We start from the raw sequence: 18157 nt of genomic DNA on the forward strand, positions 1-18157 counted from the left end.
CTAAATCAATAGTTGATGAATAAGGAGTGGACTACAGGTCAAGTATCCTTTATCTGGAAACCCTTGGGGCCGATTGAATTTCGGCATTCAGGTATTTTTGGTTTTCGGATGTGATATAGCTACTAGTATGTACGGTAGACCTAGGCCTATTTGCATTACAATAGCCTATGCATCTGCTGGCTACAAATACTAGGATATAAACAGAGACTAGCTGTAGTATAGACTAATGCTAGTCCAGCCTGTAAAACATCCCACAACATTGCACACCTTATACTGCACATTTTTTATTAGCCTGTCAGCTCTCCAGTTGCCTGATGTAATTTTTCAACAACGAAACAAGCAAAAGGAAAAAGGGCAAAATACAGAAAGAATAACCTATAAAAGGAAAATGCTGGACAAAATTAGCAGGTCTTGCAGTATTTGTGTAGAAGTTTGGGTTAACAGTTCAGACCACTGACCCTCATCTAGAACTGAAAGCTAAAAACTAGATTCTTCACCAAAGATATAATTGCAGTTTATTTTCCTTTATTTCTGTCCTGGCTGCGGCCTACTCTGTCACTCCAAATGACGTCACGGAGTAAACCATAGAATTGCGCGTGCACCACGTTGACAGCGCAAACAGCCACTAGCAAAACATCAGGAGGGCTCTTGATATACCTTGGTGCTATTTTGATAAAGAGTGGAGAAGTTCTCCCCAGTGCTCGGCCCCCTATTTATCCCTCAATCAGATTGTCTGATCATTATCACATTACTGTGTGTGGGAGTTTGCTGAGTGCACATTGGCTGCTGCGTTTCCTAAATTTCACACTTTAAAAAGTGTGACGACATTTCAAGAAGTACTTTGTAGGCTGTAAAGCACTTTGAGATGTCCTGAGGTCATGAAAAGTGAACATTTTTCTCTTTTTTTATCAACGTGTTTCCTTCTCTCTCAGCCATCTTTCAGTATTCGTTTCTTTTGTTCAATGCAGAACCTGAATCTGAAACTTCGGGAAGCTGAGCAGCAGCGACTCCGACAGGAGGAGCTTGAGCGTCAGAGGCAGGCAGAAAGTCGGGAACGAGTGCGGCGGCTGAACTGCATCCAGGAGGAAGTGCTGCATCTGAATATGCAGATTGAGCCCTACTTCAAGCAGAAGGAGCTGGTGGGACTGGACCTTTCAGGCTACAGTAACCGTGGCAACCAGCTCTGCAGCCTGGTGTCAAGAGTTATTAAGCTGAAGTCAGAGGTGTGTGCGTTGTCTGAATGAGGCCAGGCACTGGTTGCTGTTAAAATTTTATCAGAGTCAAATCCTAAGTATGGGGGGAGGCAGAGCACTGATGGCACAGAGAGTGAATGAAAGCCACGTGGCACAGGAGGATTCCAGGCTTTATCAGCTGGTCTTTGCTGAGTTAGCTGATTTCCAATTGACCTCTGCTCTCCTCCAGTTCTGGCCTCTTAATCATCTTTGGTTTTAATTCCTCCACCATTGGTGGTCTTGCCTTCAGCTGCCTAGATCCTATACATTGGAGTTCCCTCCCTAAACCACTCTGCTGCCCTTGCCTCCTTTAAGAGGCTCCTTAAAACCTATTTCTTTGACCAAGTTATTGCTCACCCATTAAAAACTACCCATATGCAAGTTGGTGTTAAATTTTCTTTGATAATGCTCCTGTAAAGCACTGTAGATGCAATATGTTTTCAGTGTCATGGGTGAAAGGAGGAGAAATTATGAGTTTATGTGTGCGTGTGCACAGACTGTTGATCAGACTTGCCTGTGATTCTTAACCACCCAGCCCCTTCCTACCACCATTCAGCAGCCAGTTGATGTTCAGTGTTGAGGCTTTGCTGAAAATAGTTACTGGAGACTTCCCAGTGCCCATGGTAACCTAACTTAGAATGGGGTCACATCTTTCAGAGATGGGAAGGAAAAAAGTTGGATTTCTTTGTAGCTTGGCTTGAAGTTTCTTAGACAACTTCAGGCACTCAGTTGATTCAAAGGGTTTGTTCTGCTTGTTTGGTTCAACAACAACTTGCATTTCTATGGTGCCTATACTGTAGTTAATTATCCCAAGGTGTTTCAAAGGAGCATATTAGACAAAATTTGACACCGATTCACGTAAGGAGCCATGGGGACAGGTTTGGAGAGGTAGGTTTTAGGGAGTGTCTTGAAGGCAGTTTGTTGAAAAACAAAGGATTTAAATTAATTGTTTTTTTAATGGATAACATTGTTTTTCTGATTTTTGAGGATGGGGAGGAGCAGGAGCACAAGCAGCTGTTCCACATCAGGTTCATCTGTTGTATTTCACGTATAAATTATAATACTGCTTTCTAGGAATGATGGAATAGGCCATTCAGCTTCTCAAGCCTATTCTGTCATTCGATTAGATCATGGCTGGTCAGTCATGGCTTGTGACTCCTATCCACATACTGTGGTTCTGTAACCCTCAATACCCTTGCCAGACTCCTAATACATGTCTTCTAATGAAGGAGAAAGACTAAACCTAACACAGAAGTGTACAGTGTACCTGATTTTCACTATCTGTTTGGCTGAGTTGGCTTTTATTTTTACAATTCAAAAATTAATTTTGAACAACTTGTTTACATATAAAAAAAATTCCACGAGGGTCCTCCCATCTCAAAGAATCTATACTACTTATCTCAGTGAGGGGCAAGAAGGATTGATAGGAGGGTCGTTAAAGGAATATTTAATGGATCACTGGACATTATAGGCTAAAAGGCTGCAAGGTTTGATTAGACTCTGCTAAGTCAACAGTTGACTGTGGTTGCCACTTCCGATCACAACTTAGTGAAAGCAGCACAAATCTGGTAATCCTGCTCTAAACTGACACCTCCCAGCATTTAGCATTAAACACTCCTGCAAACACCAGTACTCGTCTGGAATACAAAGAAGTGGAAAATATAAAGTTGTATAATGCCCTTGTCAGACTCCATTTAGAGCCCGAGTCTGGTTGCCGCACCTCTAGGAAGAAGCTGTTGGCAGGGTGCTTTGCAGATTCGCCAGAATGTACTGGGCTAAAGGGATTAAATTATGAGGACAGGCCACATAGTTTGTATTCCCTTGAGTATAGAAGATTTTGGGGTAACCTCACCAGGGTGTTTATGATGATTGAAGGAGTTGACGTTAGATAGAAACTATTTCCTCTGGTGTGCGGAATCCAGAATAAGGGGACATAATTTTAAAATTTGAGAGAGGTCTTTCAGGGGTGATGTTGGGAAGCACTTCTTCATACAAATTGTATTGGAAATCTAAAACTCTTCCCCCTCCAAAAATCAGTTGAGAATAGGGATCAATTAAAAATTGCAATTGATCAAAATTTTGCTGGATAAGGATATCGGGCTCTTGAACAAAGGTGGGTAGATGGAGTTAAACCACATATCAGCCATGATATAATTGAATGGCTGAATTAATGTTCCCTTTAAAAATTTAGTGGTTGTGCATGGCTGTTTTTTCAGTGCATAAGCCCTTTAAATTTAGGCCATGCACTTGTGTTATTTTTCTCAGAACAAGGCCTCCATAGTACCTTTTAGGCTACTGCAGACCAGCATAGCTAAGCGGAAACATTGAGCTAAATTACCTCCAGTTCCAATGAAGCTAATTCCTCCTAGCAACTGCCAATTCGCAGAATTTTGGCGAGAGCTCCATTGAGTTCGTCACATAGCCCGCTGATGAAATGAGCTTGGGGTACTGATGAAGAACGATAACTTGCATGAGATAGGGCTGCCAGTACTCTTGGCACCATACTTAGCAAGACTTAAGATATTTCCAAGAGGAGTGGTGCAGGAAGGGGAGGAATTTGAGAGGAGGGGTCTGGGGGCAGTGGTGTGAGCAGGAGGCAAAGGACACACGAGATAGGAGCAGGTGTAGACCATATGACCTGCCAAGCCTGCCCTGCCATTCAGAACAGGGACTGCTGCATTCTGGATCTTATCTTTTCTTTCTTCAATCACCCTTGCCCCTTTGTAGGGTGGAGTGCCACATCGGGAGGACATTCTTAATGCAGAGCGAGCCTTGCTGCAAATGCGAGAACTGATAACTGAGATGCATGAGAAAATTGCTGCTGCAGCTGCCGAGAAAAAGAGGATAAAGGAGGAGGAGGAGAAAGCACTTCAGAAAAAGCAGGAAGTCAAAGCTGAAATAGTAAAGCCTGTTCCACAAGAGAAAACCAGTCGTAAAGAAGGTAATTATGAAGGTGTAACCCTAGTGTGAAAACCTGATCAATTATGAAGGGAGTTTAAATCCAGAGAGGGCAGCAGTGGAAACGTTGGACCTTATTGTCTTCAGAGGCTGGAGCCACAATGCAGCAACTATATTTTCCAACTCTTATGTTTGCCTGGGATGTGCTCAATGTTGATTGTGGATGTTAGAAATATCTGTTCTTCATCATCATCCAGCAACTTGAGCACAGGAGGGAGAAAGGGAATGTGCTCTCTGGTTCAGAGTAAGAGTGCTCCTGACTGAGCCTAGTTAATACATAGGCCAGGTTTAAATTCAGCTGCCCAAAGAGGGAACAAGAGCTGCCGCTTCCACTTCAGAAGCAATTAGCCATTTTGCTCGCTTCCTTTTCGAATGATCTCGTTCCCCAACACCATTGAAATCCATTTCTCTGTTTGATCATCAATCTGAAACATGAAAAACATTTTTATGTTTTCGGATCTTTGCCTTGAGTTCCTTTCGACAGTGCACTTTCATCAGGAAAAGTGATTTTTTTTTAAATCCATTCATGAGATGTGGGCTTTGTTGGCTGGGCCAGCATTTATTGCCCATCCCTAGTTGCCCTTGAGAAGGTGGTGGTGAGCTGCTCCCTTGAACCGCTGCAGTCCATGTGGTGTAGGTACACCCATAGTGCTGTTAGGAAGGGAGTTCTAGGATTTTGACCTACCGACGGTGACTTTGAAGTTATCAGATTGTCATTTACAAACTAAATTGGTTCTTGTATTTTTGGTAGAATAGTGTGGTTTAATTACTGGACTAATATCCCAGAGACTGAATTTGAATATCTGTATACTTGAAGAATCTCTCTTGTGTTTAGCTTCCATCATGTTTGCTTTAATAATTCTCTGTCAGCCATGGCTCAGTTGGTTTTACTCTCGCCTCTGAGTCACAAGGTTCCAGATGCAAGGCCAGGGCTTGAGTACAGAAATCGAGGCTGATGCTCCTGGGCAGTACTGAGGCAATGCTACACTGTTGGAAGTAAAGTCCTTTGGGTAAGGGGTTAAACTGAGACCTCATCTGTCTATTTGGGTGGGTGTAAAAGATCCCATAGCACTATTTCAAAGAAGAGCAGGGGAGTTACCCCAATATTTACCCCTCGACCAGCATCTCTAAAACAGGTTATCTGGTCATTATCACATTGCATCCCCTTTATGGGAGTCTGCATATTGGCTGCCACATTTCCTACATTACAACAGTGACTATTCAAAAGCACTTCATTGGCAGTAAAGTGCTTTGAGACGTCGGTGGCTGTTTTTTTTTTTCTTTTTAGACTGGCTCTGAAATTTGCTATGAATAAGTTCAAGATGAACAAGCTGTTTTGCGATATTTTTTAAATTAAATTGCAGGGCTGCAGATAAAGGCAGATTCAAGCACCATGCAGTGGTACCAACAGTTGCAGGACATTTGTGACCAATGTGCAGCATCTATTAATGATCTTAACAACAGCAAGGATTCCAAGGTAAAATAATGTTAAGTACTTGTGTTTTAAATTGTAATGTGTTTTTGATATCAGGTGTCTCCCCTCTGTTGACATTGATAACAAAGTCTAGATCACAGAAGTATCATTCTTAGCTTGGAAATTTTCAGTTGACCCCCCAATAGTGTTTTGGGGCAACGTTCCAGATCAACACTACCCTTTGTTTGAAGAAGTGCTTCCTGACATCACCCCTGAACAGCCTAGCTCTAATTTTAAGGTTATCCTTTTTGTTCTGGACTCCCCCACCAGAGGCAATTGTTTTCTTCCCCTCTCTACCCTATCAATTCCTTTATTTATCTTAAAGAGCCCAACTAGTCGTCTTTACTCAAGGGAATTTAAGTCTAGTCTATGCAATCTATTCTCATTTTCACCTCAGGTACCATTCAGGTGACTCTGCACTGCACACAGGTTGTTGGGACATGGAATGCCCTACCAGAAATGGGTGGAAGCAGAATCTATATTTGCTTTTCAGACAAGTGGGTAACTTTTTAAATGGCAGTGTTTACCTCAATTCTTGAGAGGTGGTGCAATCATGATGGGTTCTTTCTGTGCCCTTTGATTCTATGAATGTCTTGGCCAGTAATATCAATGTCACTAAGCATTTGCTGAAACAATGGCCTTGCAGTGGCATAATGTGCATTTTTGGTTTTACTCTTGCTGCTATGTCAAGGTGATGCTCTGTTCTGTGAGTAGGTGTACTATAATCTGGCTGCATGATTGAACACTCTGTGCGGCTTAAGGAACTGTGTGTTGGGAGAATCGTGAGGTTCAGAGTTTCAAGCTATCCTGCTGTTTCCTTTACAGCCACCTTGTCTGGCTTTTGTAAGAACAATTCAAATTGTAGTTGCAGGGCAGGATTGCAGATTTTCACCTGTAAGATGTCTTGATGGTAACTGATGTAAATTGGAATGCCAGATACTCCTTCCTATTCTCTCTGGGATTAATTTTGTTGGGTTACGGTCCAATGCATTTTTAGGACCTCTCATTATATCCTTGAGGCTCGTAAATGAGGGCTTCCTGCCAACTAAATGATTTGAGCACTATAGGCATCCTACAGCATAGAGCAGTATAAAGCGTCTTATTGGTCTGGTTAGGACATGCCATACGAGGGAAGAGTGATTACAAAAAGTCAGATAAAATAACTTTTTTTTTTAAATCGCTATTAAATGGAAGGATAATGAGAGATTCCTAAAGCAGATTACATGTGCCTTCATTTCTAGGTGAAGAAAATTAAGATGGACCTTCAAAAAACAGCAACAATTCCTGTTGGTCAGATCTCCTCCATTGCAGGTGAGTGGAGATCATTCCAGAGGCTTGGTTTGTCAATGTAATAATGGCATAATTTATGTATGTAGTATTATTGTTTCTTTTCCCCCACTGGTCACTTACCTTAAGTCCTTCTGCTGCTTTCTGCCATGTATGCACTTTTGATTCCTTTATTCCCTTGGTATATGATGCCTATTTTCCTAACTTTTTCTCCTTTTGCATCCCCTTCTCCATTGAAGGCGTCAACTCCTTGCAGGAGTTGTGTGGTTCCAGGAGCGCTGGTTACTCTCCTACATTATGCTCAAATGAATGTTTTCCCTGCAAAAAAATAATCTTTGGTTGCTGCCCAAAGGAGAAGGGTGTCCATAGGCAACTGAGGCTGGCCCTGTGTTTGCGCTTCCAATCCACATGTGCATCCCAAGGGGTGGTTGCTGGAATTTTCCTGAAGCTGGCTGTAGGATTCATACTCCTACCCTGACTGAGATCACCTCACCTCAACACAGACTGGGGACTGAACTTGGGAGATTACTGCTCCATTGTGGTTCAGCTATTACGTGTGTAAATCTGCTGGCGAGAAGTTAAATGATTTTACATTTCTCCATATTGAACTGTATCTGCCATCTACCGGCCCGGCTTATTATGAGATCTTCTCAATCTGAATGACCTTCATCTTCTGTGTTTACCTTGTGAACTGAGGGCTGTCAAAAATGTTAGTGGCCTACATAAGTAGAGCAAGACTGATTCAGTAATGCAACGTGAATTCTTTTTACTCATTCATGGGATGCCAGGGTCACTGGCAAGGCCAGATTTTATTGTCCATCTCAAATTGTGCTTGAGAAGCTGGTGGTGAGCTGTCTTCTTGAACCTCTGCAATCCATTTGTTATAGCAACACCCACAGTGCTATTAGGAAGGGAGTTCCAAGATTTTGACCCAGCGGCAGTAAAGGAGTGGTGGTATAGTTCCAAGTCAGGATGGTGAGTGGCTTGGGGGAGAACTTACAGGTGGTAGTGTTCCCATGTGCCTGCTGCCCTTGTCCCTCCTAGATGTTAGAGGTTGTGGATTTGGAAGGTGCTGTTGAAGGAGCAGGAATGTAAGACTCACATAGCTTTTTCCACTGAAAAGTATTAAAGCTCTTTATGAAAATATTGCACAATATGAAATCTCTTTCAATTCCTGTATCCTCGTGCTTGAACTGTGAAAGATAAGTCAAGTGATTTCTCCATTTTTTTTTCTCCAGGGTCTCACCTTCGTGAAATCTTTGACAAAATCAATAATTTGCTGTTGGGCAAGCAGATATCATCAGGTGGGAAGTTGGTGTCAATTTCTCAGCACCCACAAGGGCAGGACTTTGTCTGTTACAAACTGGCAGAAAAATTTGTGGTGAGTGAGTAAATTAGTTTTGAGGTGCAGTCATTGTTATAGCACAGGAAATGTGGAAGTCAATTTGAGCGCAGCCAGCTTCCACAAACCGTAATGAGGTAAATAACCAGAATTTTTTTAAGTGATGTTGTCAAGGGATAAATATTGGCCAGGGCACCAGGAAGAACTCCCCTGCTCCTCTTCTGAATAATGCAGTGGAATCTTCTCTGTCCACCTGAGAGGCCCAGTGGGGCCTCAGTTTAATCTTTCATCTGAAAGACTGCACCTCTGGCAGTACAGCTCTCCCTCAGTGTACTGCATTGGGGGTGTCACTCTTGAGTAGGTGCTCAAGACTTTGGAGTGGGATTTGAATCCATAACCTTCTGACTCCAAGTGGAGTCACACAAAATGTTAACTCAAATTACCCCTTTGTTTCTCATTCTTTAGGATTCGTTTAAATTTGCTGTCTGCTGATGGTGGACAGGAAACTTATTTCTAGACTTCTAGTAATCTTAGTTATTCAATAGGATTGAGTCCCTGACCTTTTCTCCCCATGGCATTCTCCTGCCCCACCCAAAGTTCTTCCTTCACCCAATTCCACCAATCTCAATTTAATTGCCCATTCATTGCTGTTTTATGGGATCATGCTATGTGCAAAATGGCAGGCAGTTTTGGCTGTATAACAATAGTAAATTGTTTATTGTATGTGAAACATTTTGAGAGATGTGATGTACACTTATTATAGCTTGGTGCTGTACAGGACAGAGTGAAACATTAAGATAGATTTCATAGTATCCCAGTATGATCCAGCACAGGAGGAGGCCATTCAGCCCATCATGCCTGTGCCAGCTCTTTGGTAGAGCTATCCAATCTGTGCCGCTCCTCTGCTCTTTCTCATTGCCCTGTAAATTGCTTCCCTTCAAGTATTTATTAATTCTCTTTTGCAAGTTACTAGTTAATCTGCGTCCAACGCCTTTTCAGACAGTGCATTCTAGATCACAACAGATTTCGATAGATTCTTTACTCTCTACTATGAATGTTCAGGTTCACTTTGTGGCCTAACGACCATCTGAAGATTATGGAAACTGGATTTCAACTTTAATGCTGTATTCAAGGAGTTCAGGGCAGGTATAAAATGTCCTCAGCATCGAATGGAAAGGCAAGTACAGCATCAGTTTTGATTTTCTCCATTATGACCCGCAGAAACAAGGCGAGGAGGAAGTAGCGTCTCACCATGAAGCTGCGTTTCCAATAGCAGTGGTTGCTTCAGGAATCTGGGAGTCTCATCCGAAGGTTGGCGATCTTTTCTTGGCCCATTTGCACCGAAAGTGCCCCTACGCGGTACCGTTTTTCCCTTCATGGAAAGACGGGCTACCAAAGGAAGAATATCAAAGGTAGAATTCCCTGAACAACATTATGCCCTCAAAACTGCCAGCATAACTGATCTGATGTCTGCTTCTATCTAGCAGGTGGTTATTAGTTGAAGCCAGACTGGTATTTAAAATTTGCCAACTGCAAGATACTTTTAAAACTGCCAGTTTCATCCTGTGAGTCTCTCTAAGTCAGGTTGTTCTATCTCAGCGAAGGGAATATTGATTTTACTTGTCTTCCCTGTGAAACTCCTGTTCACAGGTTGCAACTGACAGTGACCCTGAAGTAGTTCAGGCATTGATTGTTTAATACAAAAACAGAATTACCTGGAAAAACTCAGCAAGTCTGGCAGCATCGGCGGAGAAGAAATCAGTTAACGTTTCGAGCCTTCATGGCCCTTCGGCAGAACTGCAGCATAGTTTCAACAAGGGAGAAATATAAATTGGTTTAAGGTGGGTGGGGGGGGGAAGAGACACATTGAGGGTGTGGTGTGAGCAGATAATCAAAAGATGTCACAGACAAAAGGGTCAAAGAGGTGTTGAAGGTGGTGGTCTTTGTCTGAGAAAAGTGCTAATTAAGAATGGAAAACAGGATATTCAAAGTACAGCTCTAGTGGGGGTGGGGTGGAAAGACTAAAGGTTTTAGTTTTAGATTTAAAAATAATGGAAATAGGTGGGGAAAGAAGAATCTATATAAATTATTGAAAAAAAAAGCAGGTGGGGGGGGAAAAAGAAACGGGGTGGGGATGGGGGGAGGGGGAGTTTAAGATCTAAAGTTGTTGAATTCAATATTCAGCCCAGAGGGCTGTAAAGTGCCTAGTCGGAAGATGAGGTGCTGTTCCTCCAGTTTGCGTTGGGCTTCACTGGAACAATGCAGCAAGCCAAGGACAGACATGTTGGCAAGAGAACAGGGTGGAGTGTTAAAATGGCAAGCGACAGGGAGGTTTGGGTCTTTCTTGCGGACAGACCGCAGGTGTTCCGCAAAACGGTCGCGCAGTTTGCGTTTGGTCTCTCCAATGTAGAGGAGACCGCATTGGGAGCAACGAATGCAGTAGACTAAGTTAGGGGAAATGCAAGTGAAATGCTGCTTCACTTGAAAGGAGTGTTTGGGCCCTTGGACGGTGAGGAGAGAGGAAGTGAAGGGGCAGGTGTTGCATCTTCTGCGTGGGCATGGGGAGGTGCCATAAGTGGGGGTTGAAGAGTAGGGGGTGATGGAGGAGTGGACCAGGGTGTCCCGGAGGGAACGATCCCTACGGAATGCCGTCAAGGGGGGTGAAGGGAAGATGTGTTTGGTGGTGGCATCATGCTGGAGTTGGCGGAAATGGCGGAGGATGATCCTTTGAATGCGGAGGCTGGTGGGGTGATAAGTGAGGACAAGGGGGACCCTATCATGTTTCTGGGAAGGAAGAGAAGGCGTGAGGGAGGATGCGCGGGATATGGGCCGGACACGGTTGAGGGCCCTGTCAACGACCGTGGATGGAAAACCTCGGTTAAGGAAGAAGGAGGACATGTCAGAGGAGCTGTTTTTGAAGGTAGCGTCATCAGAACAGATGCGACGGAGGCGAAGGAACTGAGAGAATGGGATGGAGTCTTTACAGGAAGCGGGGTGTGAGGAGCTGTAGTCGAGGTAGCTGTGGGAGTCGGTAGGCTTGTAATGGATATTGGTGGACAGTCTATCATCAGAAATTGAGACAGAGAGGTCAAGGAAGGGAAGAGAAGTGTCAGAGATGGACCATGTGAAGATGATGGAGGGGTGGAGATTGGAAGCAAAATTAATAAATTTTTCCAGGTCCCGACGAGAGCATGAAGCAGCACCGAAGTAATCATCGATGTACCGGAGAAAGAGTTGGGGAGGGGGCCGGAGTAGGACTGGAACAAGGAATGTTCCACATACCCCATAAAGAGACAGGCATAGCTGGGGCCCATGCGGGTACCCATAGCCACACCTTTTATTTGGAGGAAGTGAGAGGAGTTTAAGGAGAAATTGTTCAGTGTGAGAACAAGTTCAGCCAGACGGCGGAGAGTAGTGGTGGATGGGGATTGTTGGGGCCTCTGTTCAAGGAAGAAGCTAAGGGCCCTCAGACCATCCTGGTGGGGGATGGAGGCGTAGAGGGATTGGACATCCATGGTGAAGAGGAAGCGGTTGGGGCCAGGGAACTGGAAATTGTTGATGTGACGTAAGGTGTCAGAGGAATCACGGATGTAGGTGGGAAGGGACTGGACAAGGGGAGAGAGAAGGGAGTCAAGATAACGAGAAATGAGTTCCGTGGGGCAGGAACAGGCTGACACGATCGGTCTGCCAGGACAGTTCTGTTTGTGGATTTTGGCTAGGAGGTAGAAGCGGGCCGTCCGAGGTTGGGCGACTATCAAGTTGGAAGCTGTGGGAGGAAGATATCCAGAGGAGATGAGGTCAGTGACAGTCCTGGAAACAATGGCTTGATGTTCTGTGGTGGGGTCATGGTCCAGGGAGAGGTAGGAGGAAACGTCTGCGAGTTGACGCTCAGCCTCCGCGAGGTAGAGGTCAATGCGCCAGACAACAACAGTACCACCCTTGTCAGCGGGTTTGATGACAATGTTGGGGTTGGACCTGAGAGAACGGAGTGCAGTGAGTTCAGAGAGAGACAGATTAGAATGGGTGAGAGGAGCAGAGAAATTGAGACGGCTAATGTCACGCCGACAGTTCTCAATGAAAAGATCAAGAGAAGGTAAGAATCCAGAGGGAGGGGTCCAAGTGGAGGGAGAATATTGGAGGTGGGTAAAAGGATCCGTTGAACGGGGAGAGGACTCCTGCCCAAAGAAGTGAGCACAGAGACGAAGACGGCGGAAGAAGAGTTCAGCATCATGCCGAGCCCGAAATTCATTGAGATGAGGGCGTAAGGGTATGAAACTAAGTCCTTTGCTGAGCACTGAACGTTCAGCATCGGAGAGGGGAAGGTCAGGGGGTATAATGAATACGCGGCTGGGGCTGGGATTGGAAGATGGGGTGAGGACGGAGGGACGAGCAGGGGTGGAGGGTCCCAGATGGGTGTTGGAGTCGATGAGTTGTTGGAGCTTGCGTTCCTTAGCACTTGAGAGAAAGAGAAAAAGTTTCTTGTTGAGGCGACGGATGAGGCGAAGAATAAAATGAAACTGGGGGCACGCGCAGCTTTGAAAAAGGGTGCGGCGGTGCTGCTGGAGGGAGAGGTCGAGTGTGTTCATATGGCGGCGCATGGCACTGAGTGTGGATCTCAGAATGCGACGGGAACAGCAGTCCGAGAAACGTTTTATGTCCCGGAGATACCTGTAATCCTGGGTGAGTTCGAAACGAGGGATGGACTTTCAGTTGAAATCCACGTGGGGTGAGTCGGAGACGGAGACAGTCACTGAGAAAGGAGATATGGCTGTGAAAGCGGGTTTTAGTAAACACCTTGTCAAACACCAGGAGAGAAATGGAAAGCAATGAAGGTGAGCAGGGCAGAAGAGACAGGCTATGGGTACCCGCATGGGCCCCAGCTATGCCTGTCTCTTTATGGGGTATGTGGAACATTCCTTGTTCCAGTCCTACTCCGGCCCCCTCCCACAACTCGTTCTCCGGTACATCGATGATTACTTCGGTGCTGCTTCATGCTCTCGTCGGGACCTGGAAAAATTTATTAATTTTGCTTCCAATCTCCACCCCTCCATCATCTTCACATGGTCCATCTCTGACACTTCTCTTCCCTTCCTTGACCTCTCTGTCTCAATTTCTGATGATAGACTGTCCACCAATATCCATTACAAGCCTACCGACTCCCACAGCTACCTCGACTACAGCTCCTCACACCCCGCTTCCTGTAAAGACTCCATCCCATTCTCTCAGTTCCTTCGCCTCCGTCGCATCTGTTCTGATGACGCTACCTTCAAAAACAGCTCCTCTGACATGTCCTCCTTCTTCCTTAACCGAGGTTTTCCATCCACGGTCGTTGACAGGGCCCTCAACCGTGTCCGGCCCATATCCCGCGCATCCTCCCTCACGCCTTCTCCTCCTTCCCAGAAACATGATAGGGTCCCCCTTGTCCTCACTTATCACCCCACCAGCCTCCGCATTCAAAGGATCATCCTCCGCCATTTCCGCCAACTCCAGCATGATGCCACCACCAAACACATCTTCCCTTCACCCCCCTTGACGGCATTCCGTAGGGATCGTTCCCTCCGGGACACCCTGGTCCACTCCTCCATCACCCCCTACTCTTCAACCCCCACTTATGGCACCTCCCCATGCCCACGCAGAAGATGCAACACCTGCCCCTTCACTTCCTCTCTCCTCACCGTCCAAGGGCCCAAACACTCCTTTCAAGTGAAGCAGCATTTCACTTGCATTTCCCCTAACTTAGTCTACTGCATTCGTTGCTCCCAATGCGGTCTCCTCTACATTGGAGAGACCAAACGCAAACTGCGCGACCGTTTTGCGGAACACCTGCGGTCTGTCCGCAAGAAAGACCCAAACCTCCCTGTCGCTTGCCATTTTAACACTCCACCCTGTTCTCTTGCCAACATGTCTGTCCTTGGCTTGCTGCATTGTTCCAGTGAAGCCCAACGCAAACTGGAGGAACAGCACCTCATCTTCCGACTAGGCACTTTACAGCCCTCTGGGCTGAATATTGAATTCAACAACTTTAGATCTTAAACTCCCCCTCCCCCCATCCCCACCCCGTTTCTTTTTCCCCCCCCACCTGCTTTTTTTTTCAATAATTTATATAGATTCTTCTTTCCCCACCTATTTCCATTATTTTTAAATCTAAAACTAAAACCTTTAGTCTTTCCACCCCACCCCCACTAGAGCTGTACTTTGAATATCCTGTTTTCCATTCTTAATTAGCACTTTTCTCAGACAAAGACCACCACCTTCAACACCTCTTTGACCCTTTTGTCTGTGACATCTTTTGATTATCTGCTCACACCACACCCTCAATGTGTCTCTTCCCCCCCCCACCCACCTTAAACCAATTTATATTTCTCCCTTGTTGAAACTATGCTGCAGTTCTGCCGAAGGGCCATGAAGGCTCGAAACGTTAACTGATTTCTTCTCCGCCGATGCTGCCAGACTTGCTGAGTTTTTCCAGGTAATTCTGTTCTTGTTTTGGATTTCCAGCATCCGCAGTAGCTTTTTGTTTTTATCTTTGTGATTGATTGTTTAATTCCTGATTTTAGAAAGCCATTTGCAATCTGTGATTTTCCTTGCCAGGAAGCCATAAAGAGGAAACATTTGTAGATCCTGCAAAATAAAAACAAATTAGTGGCAATGAATTAACTTTGATAAATTATGGAAGAATAAAATATCCTCCAATTGATGTTTCTAATCTTACCTTCATCCCTCTGCTGTTGAAACCTGCTTGTGAAGTATCATTGGTAGATGACTGAGATTGTCTCTACTTGTTCTGAGAATGGATAGTTTCTGGCTACAATAAATGTGAAATTTATTTCATTCCATATTTACTTTTAACCTCCTTCCAATTTCTTCAATTTATTACAATTTCTTCTGATCTTTCATCGCAAAATGAGAAGATTAATAAAGGCCATTCCTTGGGCTCAGCCTTCTAGAAAGGTACCCCCATCACACCATCAAATTATTTCCTAAATGATTCTAGAATTTCAACTTCCACCCCATACAAAAATCCATTCCTTATTCTTTACAGATCAACCATGATCTAATTGAATGGCACAACAGAATTAATAGGCTGAATGGCCTTCTCCAGTTCCTATGTTCCCACATCAGTGCTAAATTTAATTAGTCTGAAGCTTGATCCTATTCTCATGATTTAGTTTGAAGTCATTTTTTCACTCTACCTTCCACATATTATTTGAGTTGTATCCCTCTCCAAAGCTGCCTTGTCCTTATAGACAGCATGTTTTTGTTAATTCTCCTTCCACTGGAAGGATGGGTTTGATGAGGGATAATTTGACCTTGTGCTGCTATTCATTATGCATCATGGCGAGAGGAAGAACAAAAGATTTGGATATTCCCTCTTGTTGTGCAATTAAGGTCTGATCCTTTTTCTCCTGTAGGTTATTGGGGTACCGAGTACTGGACAATGGTGTTGAGCAGCAGGACAACTTTTTGAAACGGATGTCCGGGATGGTCCGTCTGTATGCAGCCATCATAGTGTTAAGATGGCCCTATCGATCTAAGCAAACAGTATGTGCAGTAACCTAATGCTACATTTGTTTCTCAAACACATGCTATTATTGCCTGAGTTAAACCTGATGAGCATTTATTTTCTTTCGGCCAAAGTATAAAGGGCAGTTGGTGGCGTAGTGGTAATGTCACTAGACTAATGATCCAGAGACCCAGGCTAATGTTCTAGGGACGTGGCAGCTGATGGAATTTAAATTCAATTAATAAACCTGGAATTAAAAGCTAGTCTCAGTAATGGTGACCATGAAGCTATCATTTAGTTGTTGTAAAAACCCACCTGGTTCACTGATGTTCTTTAGGGAAGGAAATCTGCTGTCTTTACTTGGTCTGGTCTATATGTGACTTCAGATTCACAGCAATGCTGACTCTTAACTGTCCTTTGAAATGACCTAGCAAGCTACTCAATTCAAGGGCAGTTAGGGATGGGCGACAAATATTGGCCTTGCCAGCAAAGCCCATAGCCCACCAGAAAGAATTTTTAAGAAAAGCGATGTCTCAGCCAACATTGTTACTTGATATTTGAATGATCATTAAGAAAGTTGCATTCTATCGCAATATAAATTTGAGATTATTTTGTGACTATTGCATAGCGGTTACAGCACAGAAACAGGCCATTCAACCGAATAGGTTTATGTCAATGTTTGTGCTCCATGTGAGCCTTCTCCCACCTGGTTTTGTGAAAAGGAAATTGTGTTTGACAAATTTATTAGCGTTCTTTGAGGATGTAACAATCAGGGTGGACAAAGGGGAACCAGTGGACGTAATGTCTTTGGATTTCCAAAAGGCAGTTGATGAGGTGCCACATAAAAGGTTACCACACAAGATAAGAGCTCATGGTGTTGAGGGGCGGGTGGGGGTGATATATTATCGTGGATAGAGGACTGGCTAACTAACAGGAAACAGTTGGGATAAATGGATCATTTTTAATTTGGCAATAACTAGCAGAATGCTACAGGGATCAGTGTTGGGGCCTCAAGTATTTGCGATCTATATTAATGACTTGAATGAAGGGACCGATTGTACTGTAGCCAAATTTGCTGTTGTTAGAAAAATAGGTAGGAAAGCAAGTTGTGAGGTTGAAAAGAGCCTGCAAAGGATGTAGCTAGTTAAGGGAGTGGGCAAAACTTTGGCAGATGGATTATAATGTGGAGAAAACGTGAGGTTGTCCACTTTGGCAGGAAGAATAGAAAAGCAGAATATTATTTAAATGGAGAGAGACAATAGAATGCTAAGGTACAAAAGGATCTGGGTGTCCTTTTAACATGAGTCACAAAAAATTCACACACAGGTATGGCAAGTCATTGCATGGGGGATGAAGTATAAAAGTAGGGAAGTCTTACTACAATTGTGGAGCACGTTGGTGAGACTCTATGTACAGTTTTGGTCTCCTTGCTTCAGGAAGGATATCCTTGCATTGTATACATCTTTACATCTACCCAATCAAAGCCTTTCATAATCTTAAAGACCTTTTTTCATTCTTTCATGGGATATGGACATCACTGGCAAGGCCAGCATTTGTTGTTTTGGTCGGCCCCTCAGTCTTTTTAGAGAAAATAACCTGTTCAATCTTTTCTGATAGGTACAATCTCTTAGTTCTGGTATTGTTTTATTACCTTTAACTGTTTAGAAATCTGTGCTATTTTGTTGAATTATCTGATCTTATTTTGGCTGCTTGGACTGTCGGCATGGGTTGAAGGGGAAGGCTGATTATCAATACAGTGCAGCAGGATGACTTAAGTTTTCCTCCAGGCACAAAATGACCATGCAGGTGGTTTAAATTTCAAGTTTTATGATTCTGTATTGAGATTTATGATTTTAGTGATTTAATTTTTTTAAGATTGGGAATAGGTGGTGAGGCCCAGCACGTCGTTGCTTTCTGATGCATTAACCTATCCCTCCAGAAACCCATCACTTGTCTTGCCAACCTATTTATTTGCCTGTTTCAATGAGCCCTCTCATCTTCCCAAGTACTTTTTTTTAAAAGAAGCAACCACGGTTTTCAAAAAAATTTATAAGTGAAAATTTCATTGGGGCAGCAATATGTGAAACTTAGTCAAGGACTTGAGTATTGCTGAGAAAAGAGACATTTTTTGACAAAGCCTTTGGTCTCGCACTCATTGGTATTTTCTTGCAAATTGTCCTAATGTCAGGAAAAACAACAAAGTTATACTGTATGAGAAGAGAGTGCTGATGTTTGCAAGAGCTAGGCCCAGAGGGGATCCCATGGCAACACCATCTATTTGGGCATACATTATGTCATTAAAGCTGAACTGAACTGCATGAATTGATGAGTCCATAAGTTTAATGAATACTGATTCACGC

The 18157-nt window shown here is 43.9% G+C and overlaps 1 protein-coding gene across 1 annotated transcript in view; it reads left to right on the forward strand.

Annotated features, from left to right (window-relative positions):
• The window catches only part of gle1 (GLE1 RNA export mediator), a 52878-nt gene that overhangs the window by 21182 nt on the left and 13539 nt on the right, over positions 1–18157 (forward strand). Inside the window, exons 6-12 of the mRNA XM_078550145.1 lie at positions 969–1223; positions 3960–4173; positions 5555–5667; positions 6906–6975; positions 8190–8332; positions 9515–9705; positions 15706–15835. Of these exons, the coding sequence (XP_078406271.1) occupies positions 969–1223; positions 3960–4173; positions 5555–5667; positions 6906–6975; positions 8190–8332; positions 9515–9705; positions 15706–15835 (1116 nt within the window). The remainder of the gene's footprint in view (positions 1–968; positions 1224–3959; positions 4174–5554; positions 5668–6905; positions 6976–8189; positions 8333–9514; positions 9706–15705; positions 15836–18157) is intronic.

This window comes from Cetorhinus maximus, chromosome 10 (assembly GCF_964194155.1).
Source record: "Cetorhinus maximus chromosome 10, sCetMax3.hap1.1, whole genome shotgun sequence".
NCBI classification, from domain to species: domain Eukaryota; kingdom Metazoa; phylum Chordata; class Chondrichthyes; order Lamniformes; family Cetorhinidae; genus Cetorhinus; species Cetorhinus maximus.